The 16,924-nt window shown below is 42.9% G+C and overlaps 1 protein-coding gene across 1 annotated transcript in view; it reads right to left on the bottom strand.

Annotated features, from left to right (window-relative positions):
• cntnap5a (contactin associated protein family member 5a) overlaps positions 1 to 16,924 on the bottom strand; it is a 140,837-nt gene that overhangs the window by 76,372 nt on the left and 47,541 nt on the right. Inside the window, exon 4 of the mRNA XM_085250368.1 lies at positions 8,303 to 8,450. Within this exon, the coding sequence (XP_085106494.1) occupies positions 8,303 to 8,450 (148 nt within the window). The remainder of the gene's footprint in view (positions 1 to 8,302; positions 8,451 to 16,924) is intronic.

The raw sequence follows: 16,924 nt of genomic DNA, 5'->3' as shown, positions 1-16,924 counted from the left end.
TGCCCATGAACTGAGAAAAGTCAAGCGTGCAGCTGCCAAGATGCCACTTGCCACCAGTTTGGCCATATTTCAGAGCTGCAACATCACTGGAGTGCCCAAAAGCACAAGGTGTGCAATACTCAGAGACATGGCCAAGGTAAGAAAGGCTGAAAGACGACCACCACTGAACAAGACACACAAGCTGAAACGTCAAGACTGGGCCAAGAAATATCTCAAGACTGGTTTTTCTAAGGTTTTATGGACTGATGAAATGAGAGTGAGTCTTGATGGGCCAGATGGATGGGCCCGTGGCTGGATTGGTAAAGGGCAGAGAGCTCCAGTCCGACTCAGACGCCAGCAAGGTGGAGGTGGAGTACTGGTTTGGGCTGGTATCATCAAAGATGAGCTTGTGGGGCCTTTTCGGGTTGAGGATGGAGTCAAGCTCAACTCCCAGTCCTACTGCCAGTTTCTGGAAGACACCTTCTTCAAGCAGTGGTACAGGAAGAAGTCTGCATCCTTCAAGAAAAACAAGATTTTCATGCAGGACAATGCTCCATCACACGCGTCCAAGTACTCCACAGCGTGGCTGGCAAGAAAGGGTATAAAAGAAGAAAAACTAATGACATGGCCTCTTTGTTCACCTGATCTGAACCCCATTGAGAACCTGTGGTCCATCATCAAATGTGAGATTTACAAGGAGGGAAAACAGTACACCTCTCTGAACAGTGTCTGGGAGGCTGTGGTTGCTGCTGCACGCAATGTTGATGGTGAACAGATCAAAACACTGACAGGATCCATGGATGGCAGGCTTTTGAGTGTCCTTGCAAAGAAAGGTGGCTATATTGGTCGCTGATTTGTTTTTGTTTTGTTTTTGAATGTCAGAAATGTATATTTGTGAATGTGGAGATGTTATATTGGTTTCACTGGTAAAAATAAATCATTGAAATGGGTATATATTTGTTTTTTGTTAAGTTGCCTAATAATTATGCACAGTAATAGTCACCTGCACACACAGATATCCCCCTAAAATAGCTAAAACTAAAAACAAACTAAAAACTACTTCCAAAAACATTCGGCTTTGATATTAATGAGTTTTTTGGGTTCATTGAGAACATGGTCGTTGTTCAATAATAAAATTATTCCTCAAAAATACAACTTGCCTAATAATTCTGCACTCCCTGTAAGTGACCGTGCACCACTGTATCTGACAATTGATTTAAACGTATACCCCAAAACATCAACATGGAAATTGAACTCATCTTTGCTTAAAGATGTAAAATTTAAAAAAAAGAAGTATTGAAAGAACTCAAATATTACCTTGAAACAAATGATAACGGAGAAGTGTCACCTCCAATACTATGGGATGCATTAAAAGCTTTCATAAGAGGGGAGATCATAGCATTTGCCTCTTTTCAGAAAAAAGCTCGAGAGAAAAAAATGGCAGAATTACAAAAGACTCAAAAACAATTAGAAAGTGAGCATAAACAAATGCCTTCAACCAGCACTCTAAAACAACTAACAATGATCAGAAATGAAATAAATAAGCTGAATACACAAGCGATAAAGAGAAAATTGCTATATTTGAAACAGAAATATTATGAATGTGGATAAAATTCAATGAAAATCTTAGCATGGAAACTTAAAAAGAAAATTGTAGAGAATACTATAACTAAAATTAAACACCCAGAGACTGGAAACATGATGACTAATCTACGTAAGATACAGGAAGCCTTTGAATCATTTTATAAAACATTATACGCTAAGGTTCCAGGTGGAGCTGAGTACGAAATTGACAATTTTCTGAATTCTTTATACCTACCAAGTTTGAATGAGGAACAAAATAAAATAATGATAGTGACAGAAACTGAACTCATGAAAGCCATCAATAAAAACAAACACATCACCGGGCTCCGATGGTTATACCGCAGAGTGGTATCGGGAATTTAAACAGGAATTGATCCCTATATTACTCTCTACTTTCAACTGGGCGTTAAAAAAAGCACAAATCCCACCGAGTTGGAATGAGGCTATCATCTCGGCTATCCCAGAGGAAGGTAAAGACAAAATTGAGTGTGGCTCATATACACCCATCTCTGTCCTCAACATAGATTACAGACTGTTTACCTCTATAATGGCCAGATGAATGGAAGAATTTTTACCCAACCTAATTAGTAATGACCAAACGGGGTTCATAAGAAATCGGCAGACACAGGACAATATACGCAGAACTCTTCACGTAATAAATCAGATACAAACATCTAAAATTAAAGCCATGCTTATGAGTATCGATGCAGAAAAAGCTTTTGACTCTGTAAATTGGGACTTTCTTTACAAAGTCTTGAACAAATTTGGCTTACATAATGGAGTTATTGATACAGTGAAGGCATTATATACTAACCCTACTGCAAGAATTTAAGTTAATGGTTATCTCTCAAATAGCTTCGCTCTGCAAAGAGGAAATAAACAAGGCTGCGCTTGGTCTCCACTTTTATTCGCATTATACTTAGAACCTCCGGCACAATCAATCAGACAAAACAAAGACATCAAGGGAATAAACATTAGAGAACAGGAACATAAGCTTGCTTGCTATGCAGATGGTATATTAATATACCTAGAACAGCCCACAAACTCTCTACCTGAACTGATGAATCTATGCCAAAAATTTGGGAAACTTTCTGGGTATAAAATTAATATGTCCAAAACTCAAATACTTAACTATAACTATAGCCCCCCAGCTCACTTGGTTGCTCAATATCCAATGAGATGGCAAGAAAATCATTGAAATACTTGAGAGTTGTCATACCTAAAGACCTAACTAAATTATTTGAGGAGAATTTTGGTTCCCTGCAGAAGAGAATAGTGGATGATATCAAATGATGGAACATGTTTGATATCATGTATAAAGTTAGAAAGTTAGATTCCCTTTCTAACTTTATACTCACGAATTGAATCCATCAAAATGAATATGCTGCCAAGATTACTGTATTTATTCCAAACACTACCAATACAAATTGATCAAAGCCAATTTAACAAATGGGACAAAATTATATCACGATTTATACGGGGAGGGAAGAGACCAAGGGTTTGTTTTAAAAAAAAAACACAGGAGGAGCTGCCGTCACTGAAAAATTATTTTTGGGCTGCTCAGTTGAAGACTGTGATTAACTGGTGTGATATAAGCTATAAAGCACAATGGAAAAATATTGAGGAGAGCATGTTTTCTTTTCCAATACAAGCTGTCCTGATGGACTTAAACATTCAAAAATATATAGACAAGGGTGAAATGTACACTTAATGTATGGAGAAATGTTGTGAGGGAATTTAAATTGGAACAGGACTTGGCTTTATTTAAATGGTATGCATATGACTGATTTTGCCCCAAATAAATTGGACTCATGTTTTAAAAGTTGGTCTGCTAAAGGATTACCTACATTCGATAGTCTGATTAAAGATGGGAACTTAATTAGTTTTCATACACGGAAACAAAAATACAATCTCGAAAGCAGGATTTTTATCGATACTTGCAAATAAGACATTATATTAAGACAACAATCAGAGTGGCGTTGAACACTAATGTCGATTTGATAGCTATGCTTAAAAAGGCATATAGTGTCAATAAAAAATAAAAATTTCCTTTTTGTATACATTTCTTACAAATAAGCTTTTTCACTTAACTGAATATGTGAAGATATCCGGTCGTTAAGTGATGACGTGACGAATCCTACTTCCGGGCCTAAAGTAGTCTGCGTTTAATATGGCTTTTGTGTTGTTAACATGTTTAATGTTTTGTATTTTCTTCTATTTGATCTCAAAAAGCTCCTAAAACAGTCAGTGATCCCTGTTGACCTCCCTCGGCTTTTATTACCGCTAATCATTTATTTAAGCTCAGTTTTTAAAACCTTAGGATGTAACTACAGCCCAGCCCATGCAGCAGTATATGAATGACTAACCTCGTATTGTGGATGGATTATCTCAGTTGTTCTCCTGGCTGAAGTTTGGTCCTTTTACAGCATCCTGCCATGCGATTACATTTGTTCCTGACCACCGAGAACACTCACGTTAACTTTTATCGAGTGGGAAAAAAGTTAGCTTGTTTATATTATGCTAACATAGCTGTGTCGCTAGCGGTCACGTAGCACATCATTATATACCAGCTAGCCCAACTTCAGTAACCCTACAAACGTCACTGCTGTTTAGTTTCCTGTCTTCATTTATGTTGGAAGTGATAACAGAGCTGTACGTTTGAATTTGTTTCCAAAACCCTGCAGTCAGGACATGCTATATTGTATTTAGATAGAAGCTAGCGAGCTAACTCCCTGCTAACTTCTAACGCCGTTAAATGTCATAACTTCCGTTTTCATGGATGCCTGGATGTTAAACTCAATTGTTACACCTGGTAGAGCAGAACGCTGATCATTTTATTAAAGATGAAAGACTTTAGACAGTTTTTCAACTCTCAGTAATGCCACAGTGATCGTTTGATTTATGGACCTGCAGCGGAGTTTAGACCCAGACACGGCTAGTGACGTCAGACTTAACGACCGGATTATGGGAGGAGGGAGGAGTGTGCATAACAAAGGATGAATGGACTCAAATATGGGAACGACAATGGAAATGCACTTCCTCACGAAGATGGAGGGAATTTGGATGGAAAACTATGATAAGGTTCTTTATCACCCTTTGCCAAAAGACTCATTATGACGGGAATCCCCCTGTATGTTGGAGAAAATGTGGACACCAACGAGCACACCACACTCACATAATGTGGGACTGCCCTTTGATCATGACTTATTGGAAAGACGTTCACGAAACACTACAAAAAATTTTCAACTGTACATTCCCTTTTGGAATGAAAACAATTTTTTTGGATGTACGCCACAGGAATGGTCTAGGGGCGACCATGGCTCAGGGGGTTGGGAAGCGTATCTGTAACTGGAAGGTCGCCGGTTCGATCCCCAGGCTCTCTATCCTGGTTGTTGTGTCCTTGGGCAAGATACTTTACCCTACTGGTGTTGGCCAGAGGGGCCGATGGCGCGATATGGCAGCCTCGCTTCTGTCAGTCTGCCCCAGGGCAGCTGTGGCTACAACCGTAGCTGCCTCCACCAGTGTGTGAATGCGAGAGTGAATGAATAGTGGCATTGTAAAGCGCTTTGGGTGCCTTGAAAAGCGCTATATGAATCCAATCTATTATTAAAAAAATAAATGTTGCTAGTTGCAAGTAAAAAATGTATAACAAAGAAATGGTTATTACAAGATGTACCAACTTTATCATTGTGGTGGGAAATAACACTAGAGATTTACAGGATGGAGGAGTTAACAGCATACGTGAATAACATAAGGCGAATTTAATTCTCAAATTTTAAAATCAATAATCTGGCTACTGGTCACTCCTGATTGTTTGGTTTTTTTTGCAGATTGTGTTAATCAATGCCTGTAACCCGCATCGTAAACTGTAAAACCCAGAAATAATTAAAAAAAAAAAGGTTGGGTGAGCCAGAGCACGTAAAGGGAGAAATGCCAGTTTTTATTCAGGAGGCTGCAGTCCCAAATGTCTCTCTGGAACTTGACACGGACCTTGAGGTTGTCAAGCTTGTTCTGGAAGGACTGAACATTGGCTAGTAGGATACTTAGCAAGGCTGTGTGTGAACCCATAGCCTGTTCCTGATGCTGGCTCATTTCCCTCATAGCCTTCGCTTTGGGTCACGTCCTTTGTTCTCCTGCCGGCACTCGCTTGGCCAGATTTAACCAGAGTTAAACACGATGAAATGTACGTATATTATGGACTAGTAGAAATGAGAGTATCTCTGTTGTATTGTAAATGTGTAATTACAATAATGTCAATAATGCAAGATCAGGCAGATAGCAACAGAAAATAGCAAAAAATAAGCAAAAATACGTTAAAGTAGGATCAGAGCATCCAGCATCCAGACCTCACCGGCATGATCATGATCATGGAGGAAGATTTTATGGAGGAGTTATGGAGGAGTGGTGGGAACTGGTATTGCTTTGAACCCACAGGACCTGGGCTTTTTACTGTCATTGAGCTGAACATGAACTCCTCTTTATACTAAAGTATTCTAGTGTTAGATGTGAAGCCATCTGTCCAGCAGCTAAATAATACGGTCTAATGCCATGTTTTGTTCATCTGAGCCTGGCAAGCAGCACATGGTTTCTGTTATGTCTGGATACATAAAACCTCAGTGACTCAACAGACAATGATAAAGCATGCGACAAAGCAACCTGTGCCATTTGGCACAATTTATTATAATTTAATGTCACCACAATACACTAGAATAACCCATGGATATATAAACCGCATATATAAACACGAATATAAAACTCTGGTGGAAATGATAGTATTGATAATAGCTATGTGATTCCACTGAGGTGAGCCCGTTCCAGAGATCTTGTCCTGTGCAGCTTTTGGAATCTGTAATTCCTTACTGCTACACTCATCCGATTTTAATGACTCAGAGTATTACAGTACGAAAAACCGCAGGAAATACAAAATGTCTGGTAAGGCGTTGGATCATCATGCCCCACATGAACAGCTTCCTGTGCAGTGACTCTCCAAAGGTCTGCAGGAGGAAAGGAACATTTTTACAAAGACATACTATTATTTGGTGTTCAGATGATGGTAGTTACGGCTGTCTGAGACATCCATCTAAAATCTTCCATTGGTCTTCAACAAGGTTGAGATCCAGTGAAAAGGAAAAAAAGTAGACCTAAATTATGCAAGCAAAACGTGTGGGTTGGGTCCAAAAGTGCATGTTTTCAGTTTCCGAGGCATGCCACTCCACCAGAACCACTTACCTGCAGGAGTTAAATCTTCAGATTTCAGCTTTAATTTGTACTGCGCTGTATGAGGCAGTCACTTCTCCAACATTGCTGAGGTGGTCGGTATCATAAAACTGTTCACCATGACCTGTTCTGATGGTGTTCCAGTGTGCAGTAATTCACTGGCTCATCTAGTTAGTGCTGCTTCACAACGTGTGGGCGAGGTGCACCAGTGAATCCCCATTACGTGCTTTTTATTGACTGTTCAAGATATATAAAACGCACTGTGTTCATTTTTGCTTCTGTTATAATCACAAGTCATTGCTTTGCTTTTAAAAGACTGTTGCACAATGATTATATACCAATAATACCAATAATGGACACGATGCCTTTTCTATCCAGATGCTTTCATTAGTGTTTGCTTGGTGTGAGATATTATAAGCCGATGCAGCTAAAAGCACCAAGTTTCACACCTTCAGGGGTGGTGCTGCTCTGCTATCAGTGTGTGTCACAGGTTTAAATGTCACAGAGCGCTTGTCCCATAAAGCCCACACAGAGAGACACAACAACCTGAAAACTGTAAGATATTTGAACTCTTACAGATGTGTTGTTGGAGCAGTCCAGAATGGTGCATCGACAGGTCATCAGATGCTCCACTAATGCCGAGGTTTGTGGTTCGATTATTGGCTGCTCCAGTCTGCACGCCAAATATCCTCGGGCAAGATACTAAGTACCAAGTTGCTCTGCGCTGCGTCCATCGGAGTGTGAGTGTGTGTGGATGTTAGATAGAAAGCACTTACACAGAAAAAGCATAGAAAAAAGTGCTTGTACAATATGAATGTGTGATGTAAAGTGATTTGAGAGCTCAGAGCAGAAAAGTGCTATATAAGAACCATTCCATTTACTATTTACTACTGCACTGGAGATCTCTGAGTGCTGCCTTGTCTCGCCCATTGGCAGGGCGAGGTATGTTTGTGTGGCTTTGTGGTGACATTTATTCACATTCATTCCAAAACCTCTTAATCCCAAACAAAAGGGCAAAAGCTTATCAGGAAACACATGCACACTCAGTCGATATATCCACATAGTGGTCCTGTTTAAAAAACAGCAAGGCTGTCTTCCTGTGGTGCATTTAAACCTTGGAAACTTCTGTAAATTTAAGCTACAAAAACATTTATGAAAATGTGACAGGCAAGACAAATTTGGAAAGAGAATTTTCAACTGTCAAACTTGTGAATAGAAGAGCTAACAGTGGCAGCAGACCAAAGCTGTGAGGGCGAAGGTTTAAATCACTGGTCTGTACACAGGTCCCAAAGCTCCGTAAAGTGCTTTTGAAACACTGATGCTTTTAAAATGAAAATAATTACAATAATGCTCCTTGTGCTAGTAAATACTCCAAGAATCCAGCATCATACATTTTGAAGTATTTGTCCTACGCTACAAAACCAAGTGTATAAATAAATCAATCGATACACGCAGTGTGACTAGAGAGGGTCAGTGCAGACTTTGATACCATGGGATTAACTGCAGGCTGAGTGTTACTCACTGTAGGAGCACCCGTACACCTCCACCCTGAGGCCCATCCAGCCACTGGGGTTCCAGTCAAGGGGGACGAATCGCAGGAAGCGTGTCCTCACAGGGTGGGACAGCTTGTTCTGAACGACGCTCTCCGAGTTCCCGTTCCCGACAAACCTCTGCAGGTGAGAGAAGACAGACTCTGGTTGAAACAATTCTGATGTAAATCACAGAGACAGCACGTGACCTCATGTCTGCTGTGAGGAATCAGATTTTCACCAGGACACAGCAAAGTTCTTCTTTTACTGCACACTTCAAAAATAAAAAGAATAAAAATCTAAATCCCAGAGGAGCCCCGACAGCAACAAAGTGCTGACTAGGATAGACCAAGGGCAATATCTTTTTCCTATCCAATATCCTAACATATTATTTGATGTAAAGTGATAAGAATCGTTGGTGTTCTGTGTGAGACTGAGATAAAATTACCACTGAGGCAGCCGGGGGCAAAATAAGGGTTCTGATATTGTGTTTTCCCCTGCAGAGCTAAAAACAAAAACCTCTCAGTGCCGATGTGATATGTCATCCTTCTTTTCCTCCCTCACGTTCAGCTCCAGACAACGCCAGGGGACACAAACAAGAACCGAGCGAGTGAAATATGGAGATGGAAACAGAGACAAACAACTCCTCCTCTCAAATGACTGATCGTCAGCTTCGTCATAACCGATTCGAGACAGGTGACATATCAGATCAATAAGTACAACAAAGCACCAAAAAAGACGGATCATTGACAGGAGCTCCGGGCGGACAGTTGTGCACAATCAGACAAGCCGATCATTCGGCTTTCCACGACTACAGAGAAGCGACGGCCTGCGGTACAAATGACCGTCCGACACTTACGGCGCGCCACAGCAGAGGCGTCATCAAATACGCCGCGATGCTGCTTCGCGGTCGATAATCAAAACAGCAGTGAGAGGGTTCAGGCTGTTGTTGTGATTGATGCAACCGCTTCCTCATTTTGAGTCGTGCACCGAGGGGGGCCTCGTGGCTGAATGTTAAAGCAGGTACGCGATTGGCTTATTTACACATGCGCTCACATCAGCACAGGAGGGATTAACAAATGGAACTGGGGCTCACACATCTGGCAAAAGCAGATGTGTTACCTCAGCTTGGCACTGGAAGCTTCTGGAAGAAACAGAATAGCCACAAGAATGTGTGTCAGTAAGTTGCGCACACTCGCACAACTTTGCTTTTGTAAACGCTTCCAGCTACAAACATGAAACGTGTTCTGATGTTGGTTGTTTTATTGTTTTACTTGGAGTCAGGTGTGTTCATCACACACAGCCTGTGAGGCTCTGTGCTGCAGAACAGTTACACTGCATTCAACATCATCAGCTTCTAAAAGAATATGGATATCAAATATTTAGCATCACTTAATAATGTATTCAATTCACTATTGACTACCCACTTATAACCATACAAGTATCACATACAGATTTAATAGTTATAAGGCCTCCTTCAGAATTACCAAAGTAAGAAATTAAATTAAATTAAATTTTATGAACAGTCGCCTCATATTATAAGGTAAAGACCTAAATCTCCCACAATCAGACAATCCTCCCGCACTTGGCAACAGTGGGAAGGAAAAACTCCCAGTTAACAGGAAGAAACCAGAACCAGCTCATGTAGGGGAAGCATCTGCTGCAAAATACATAGTACTGTATCTGCTAATCACTTCTAACTACTGCTTATTAATGATAAATGAGAAGTTTCCTGTGTATGAATAGTTTGGCTCTGCATGGGCCAGTATTGCAACTACAGTGATTTTTCCCTACATAACAGTTAATTATGAAATATTCTCATTCATTAGAGCCCACAGATATATCAGCAGATATCAGCCTGTCACAGATATATCAGCAGATATCAGCCTGTCACAGATATATCAGCAGATATCAGCCTGTCACAGATATATCAGCAGATATCAACAGATATTAGCCTGTCACAGATATATCAGCAGATATCAGCCTGTCACAGATATATCAGCAGATATTAGCCTGTCACAGATGTATCAACAGATATCAGCCTGTCACAGATATATCAGCAGATATTAGCCTGTCACAGATGTATCAGCAGATATTAGCCTGTCACAGATATATCAGCAGATATCAGCCTGTCACAGATATATCAGCAGATATCAGCCTGTCACAGATATATCAGCAGATATCAACAGATATTAGCCTGTCACAGATATATCAGCAGATATCAGCCTGTCACAGATATATCAGCAGATATCAACAGATATTAGCCTGTCACAGATATATCAGCAGATATCAGCCTGTCACAGATATATCAGCAGATATCAGCCTGTCACAGATGTATCAGCAGATATCAGCCTGTCACAGATGTATCAGCAGATATCAGCCTGTCACAGATGTATCAGCAGATATCAGCCTGTCACAGATATATCAGCAGATATCAGCCTGTCACAGATATATCAGCAGATATCAGCCTGTCACAGATATATCAGCAGATATCAGCCTGTCACAGATATATCAGCAGAGATCAGCCTGTCACAGATATATCAGCAGATATCAGCCTGTCACAGATATATCAGCAGATATCAGCCTGTCACAGATATATCAGCAGATATCAGCCTGTCACAGATATATCAGCAGATATCAGCCTGTCACAGATGTATCAGCAGATATTAGCCTGTCACAGATATATCAGCAGATATCAGCCTGTCACAGATATATCAGCAGATATTAGCCTGTCACAGATATATCAGCAGATATCAGCCTGTCACAGATGTATCAGCAGATATTAGCCTGTCACAGATATATCAGCAGATATTAGCCTGTCACAGATATATCAGCAGATATCAGCAGATATTAGCCTGTCAGATATATCAGCAGATATCAGCCTGTCACAGATATATCAGCAGATATCAGCAGATATTAGCCTGTCACAGATATATCAGCAGATATCAGCCTGTCACAGATATATCAGCAGATATCAGCCTGTCACAGATATATCAGCAGATATCAGCAGATATTAGCCTGTCACAGATATATCAGCAGATATCAGCCTGTCACAGATGTATCAGCAGATATCAGCCTATCACAGATATATCAGCAGATATCAGCCTGTCACAGATATATCAGCAGATATCAGCCTGTCACAGATAAGATAAGATAAGATAAGATAGAACTTTATTAATCCCTCGGGTGGGTTCCTCTGGGAAATTCGATTTCCAAAAAAGCACAGCACCGACAGAAGTTACAGAGTTATACACACACACATATATATAAATACAGAGACAATATAAATAAAATATACGAAGGGGATAAATAGAATAAATAGGAATAAAAATAAAAATACAAGTGAATTGCACATTTCAAGTATTGAGTCTATTGCACCGTTGACTATTTACAAAAGTATTGCACAAAAGGTATTGCACAGTGAGGTGCAGAGGCACTACAGCTTAGTTGTTCCCCCCTCCTTTGTCCTCCTGTTTCCCCTCCCTCTCCCCTCCAGAGAGGAGTTAAACAGTCTGATGGCGTGTGGGACAAAGGAGTTTTTAAGTCTGTTAGTTCTTGTCTTTGGGAGAAGCAACCTGTCACTGAACAGACTCTTCTGATTGTTTATGGCCGTGTGCAGAGGATGTCTGGCATTGTCCATAATGTCCATCAGTTTCTTTAATGTCCTTTTCTCTGCCACTGTCACCAGAGTGTCCAGCTTCATGCTGACCACAGAGCTAGCCCTCCTGATCAGTTTCTCCAGCCTGGATGAGTCCCTCTTTGCTGTGCTGCTCCCCCAGCACACCACAGCATAGAAAAGTACTCCAGCAACCACCGACTGGTAAAACATCCTCAGGAGCTTCCTGCAGATGTTAAAAGACCTCAGCCTCCTGAGGAAGTACAGTCGGCTTTGGGCTTTTTTATACAGGTACTCTGTGTTGCATGACCAGTCCAGTTTATTGTCCACCCACAGCCTGAGGTACTTGTACTTGTTGACCACCTCCTCCCCCTCTATCTGAACCGGCAGTGGACCTTCTCTGGACCTCCCGAAGTCCACAACCAGTTCCTTAGTCTTTGAGGTGTTGAGTTGCAGGTGGTTTGTGTGACTCCATGCGACAAAGTTCCTCACCAGACTTCTGTACTCCTCTTCCTGATCATCCCAGATACACCCCATGATGGCCGTGTCGTCTGCAAACTTCTGAATATGGCATAATTCAGAGTTGTAGCAGAAGTCAGAGGTGTACAGGGTGAAGAGAAGAGGGGACAGCACAGTTCCCTGTGGTGCTCCTGTGCTGCTGACCACAGTGTCAGACGTGATGTCCTTCAGCCTGACGTACTGTGGTCTGTCGGTGAGGTAGTCGGAGATCCAAGCCACCAGGCAGGGGTCCACCTCCATCCTGTTCAGTTTTTCCTGAAGCATACAGGGCCGGATGGTATTAAAGGCACTGGAAAAGTCAAGAAACAGGATCCTGACCGTGCCTTTTCCCCCATCCAGGTGTGAGTGGGCTCTGTGTAGGAGGTACAGGATGGCATCCTCCACTCCGACACCCGCCTTGTATGCAAACTGTAATGGGTCCTGGGCATGTTGTACCTGTGGTCGGAGGAGGTTGAGGAAGAGCCGCTCTAGAGTCTTAATAAGATGTGACGTCAGTGCCACCGGTCAGAAGTCATTCAGCTCATTGGGCCGGTTCTTTTTGGGGACCGGGACGATGCAGGATGTCTTCCATAGGGCGGGCACTCTCCCCAGTCGCAGACTGAGGTTGAAGACTCGTTGTAGCGGCTCCCCAAGTTCAGCAGCACACGCCTTTAGCATCCTAGGACACACCTTGTCTGGGCCTGCTGCCTTTCTGGGGCGAAGCTTCCTCAGTTGTCTCCTGACCTGATCCACTGTGACACTGGGAGATGTTTGGGAGGAGGGGAGGGGGGGAGATGTCTTGCTGCTGAGAGAGGGATTGGAGGAGGGGGGTGTCATGGTGTCAGGAAGGGGGGGAAGCGAGGGAGGTAGGAGAGTGGGGATTGGACTCTGTAGTGAAGGTGAGGGTGAGGGTGGGGGGGTTGTGGGCTGGTCAAACCTGTTGAAGAAGTTGTTGAGTTCGTTTGCCTTCTCCACAGTCCCCCCCCACTGTGCTTTTCTTGGTGTTGTGGCCTGTGATGGTTTTCACACCATTCCAGACCTCCCTCATATTGTTCCTCTCCAACTTCTGCTCCACCTTCCTCCTGTAGGTGTCCTTTGCTTCCCTCAGGCAGCGTTTCACCTCCTGCTGTGCTGCTTTCATCTCCTCCTTCACTTTGCTCCTGAAAGCCTTCTTCTTCATGTTGAGGACAGCTTTGACTTCCTGTGTTACTCATGGTTTGTTATTGGGATAACACCGTACCGTCTTAGCAGGGGCGACCGTGTCCACACAAAAGTTGAGGTAGCCTGTAAGACAGTGTGTCGCCCCCTCTATGTCCTCACCATGTGGGCTCAGGAGCACATCCCAGTCTGTGGTGTCATAACAGTCCCTCAGAGCATCCTCCTTTTCTGGGGTCCATCTCCGGATGGAGCGTGTTGTGACAGGCTGCCTTTGGACGAGGGGTGTGTATTGTGGCTGTAGGTAAACCAGGTTGTGGTCTGACTTCCCTAGTGGGGGGAGGGGGGTGGCTCTGTATGCATCTCTCACATTAGCATACAGTAGGTCAATTGTCCTGTTGCTCCTTGTGGGACAATTCACAAACTGGTGAAAAGCAGCCAGAGTAGAGTCCAGTGTGGCATGGTTAAAGTCTCCAGATATAATAATGAAAGCCTCGGGGTTTTGTGTCTGAAGTCTTGCTGTGACTGTGTGTATTTTCTCACAGGCAGCTGTTGCGTCGGCCCTCGGAGGGATGTAAACACACACACAGATCACATGACTGAACTCCCGAGGTAGATAATATGGCCGCAAGCTAACAGCTAGCAGCTCCAGGTCCGGACGGCATACCGAAACTTTAACGGAGACGTGTCCAGGGTTACAGTATCTGTTGTTAACGTAGACAATGAGTCCCCCACCTCTGCTTTTTCCGCTGGCCTGCGTGTCCCTATCGGTTCTCACGGGTGTGAAACCGCATAGGTCTACGTTAGCCTGCGGCGTTAGCTCGGTTAGCCACGTCTCCGTGAAGATAAACAAGCTGCACTCACGGTATAGTCTGTGGTTGTTCAGAGCGCACAGTTCATCAATCTTATTCTGTAACGAGTTCACGTTGCCCATGATCACTGTCGGGATTGATGGTTTGAATCGCCTCCGGTGATCCGCTCTCCTCGCTCCAGCTTTGCAGCCTCTGTAGCTCCTCTTTAGCTCGGCCGGGATGTTGTGTCGCATGCCGGTCTGTCCCTTTGTTTTTAGTGCCAGCAGCTCCGCTCTCGAATAGATGAAGGAACTGGTTCCAGAAGTTTTAAAAAGTGCATTATCCATCTTGTATCGCTATAATATATATATCAGCAGATATCAGCCTGTCACAGATATATCAGTAGATATCAGCCTGTCACAGATGTATCAGCAGATATCAGCCTGTCACAGATGTATCAGCAGATATCAGCCTGTCACAGATGTATCAGCAGATATCAGCCTGTCACAGATGTATCAGCAGATATCAGCCTGTCACAGATGTATCAGCAGATATCAGCCTGTCACAGATGTATCAGCAGATATCAGCCTGTCACAGATGTATCAGCAGATATCAGCCTGTCACAGATATATCAGCAGATATCAGCCTGTCACAGATATACAGTGGGGCAAAAAAGTATTTAGTCAGCCACCGATTGTGCAAGTTCCCCCACCTAAAATGATGACAGAGGTCAGTAATTTGCACCAGAGGTACACTTCAACTGTGAGAGACAGAATGTGAAAAAAAAATCCATGAATCCACATGGTAGGATTTGTAAAGAATTTATTTGTAAATCAGGGTGGAAAATAAGTATTTGGTCAATAACAAAAATACAACTCAATACTTTGTAACATAACCTTTGTTGGCAATAACAGAGGTCAAACGTTTACTATAGGTCTTTACCAGGTTTGCACACACAGTAGCTGGTATTTTGGCCCATTCCTCCATGCAGATCTTCTCGAGAGCAGTGATGTTTTGGGGCTGTCGCCGAGCAACACGGACTTTCAACTCCCGCCACAGATTTTCTATGGGGTTGAGGTCTGGAGACTGGCTAGGCCACTCCAGGACTTTCAAATGCTTCTTACGGAGCCACTCCTTTGTTGCCCGGGCGGTGTGTTTTGGATCATTGTCATGTTGGAAGACCCAGCCTCGTTTCATCTTCAAAGTTCTCACTGATGGAAGGAGGTTTTGGCTCAAAATCTCACGATACATGGCCCCATTCATTCTGTCCTTAACACGGATCAGTCGTCCTGTCCCCTTGGCAGAAAAACAGCCCCATAGCATGATGTTTCCACCCCCATGCTTCACAGTAGGTATGGTGTTCTTGGGATGCAACTCAGTATTCTTCTTCCTCCAAACACGACGAGTTGAGTTTATACCAAAAAGTTCTACTTTGGTTTCATCTGACCACATGACATTCTCCCAATCCTCTGCTGTATCATCCATGTGCTCTCTGGCAAACTTCAGACGGGCCTGGACATGCACTGGCTTCAGCAGCGGAACACGTCTGGCACTGCGGGATTTGATTCCCTGCCGTTGTAGTGTGTTACTGATGGTGACCTTTGTTACTTTGGTCCCAGCTCTCTGCAGGTCATTCACCAGGTCCCCCCGTGTGGTTCTGGGATCTTTGCTCACCGTTCTCATGATCATTTTGACCCCACGGGATGAGATCTTGCGTGGAGCCCCAGATCGAGGGAGATTATCAGTGGTCTTGTATGTCTTCCATTTTCTGATGATTGCTCCCACAGTTGATTTTTTCACACCAAGCTGCTTGCCTATTGTAGATTCACTCTTCCCAGTCTGGTGCAGGTCTACAATACTTTTCCTGGTGTCCTTCCAAAGCTCTTTGGTCTTGGCCATGGCGGAGTTTGGAGTCTGACTGTTTGAGGCTGTGGACAGGTGTCTTTTATACAGATGATGAGTTCAAACAGGTGCCATTCATACAGGTAACGAGTGGGGGACAGAAAAGCTTCTTACAGAAGACGTTACAGGTCTGTGAGAGCCAGAGATTTTCCTTGTTTGAGGTGACCAAATACTTATTTTCCACCCTGATTTACGAATAAATTCTTTACAAATCCTACCATGTGGATTCATGGATTTTTTTTCACATTCTGTCTCTCACAGTTGAAGTGTACCTCTGGTGCAAATTACTAACCTCTGTCATCATTTTAAGTGGGGGAACTTGCACAATCGGTGGCTGACTAAATACTTTTTTGCCCCACTGTATCAGCAGACATCAGCCTGTCACAGATATATCAGTTTGATGAAGTTAGCCAGTAATATCACTACTTCAGGCCCTTGGGGTTTTTACATCCAATCAAAGAATTATTCCACCCAGTAAAAAGGTTTCCTGTTCTCAGCCTCGTTGCTGTCTGCCTTCCATAATCAAGCTTTGCAAGGGTTTCTTTGTATTTTTGTTCTAAATTCATTTGTTGTATTTTCCTGGTTTCTTTAGGTCACACGGACTATGGAGCAACATAAGCCATCAGCTGTCATCCAGTTGAAATGTTCCTAAG

The sequence above is a fragment of the Mchenga conophoros genome, linkage group LG16 (genome assembly GCF_057382185.1).
Source record: "Mchenga conophoros isolate Kocher_MC1m ecotype Shallow Benthic linkage group LG16, M_conophoros_male_GT1.1, whole genome shotgun sequence".
Taxonomy (NCBI): domain Eukaryota; kingdom Metazoa; phylum Chordata; class Actinopteri; order Cichliformes; family Cichlidae; genus Mchenga; species Mchenga conophoros.
Note: the sequence above shows the minus strand (reverse complement) of the source record. Positions and strands in the feature narration are given on the sequence as shown.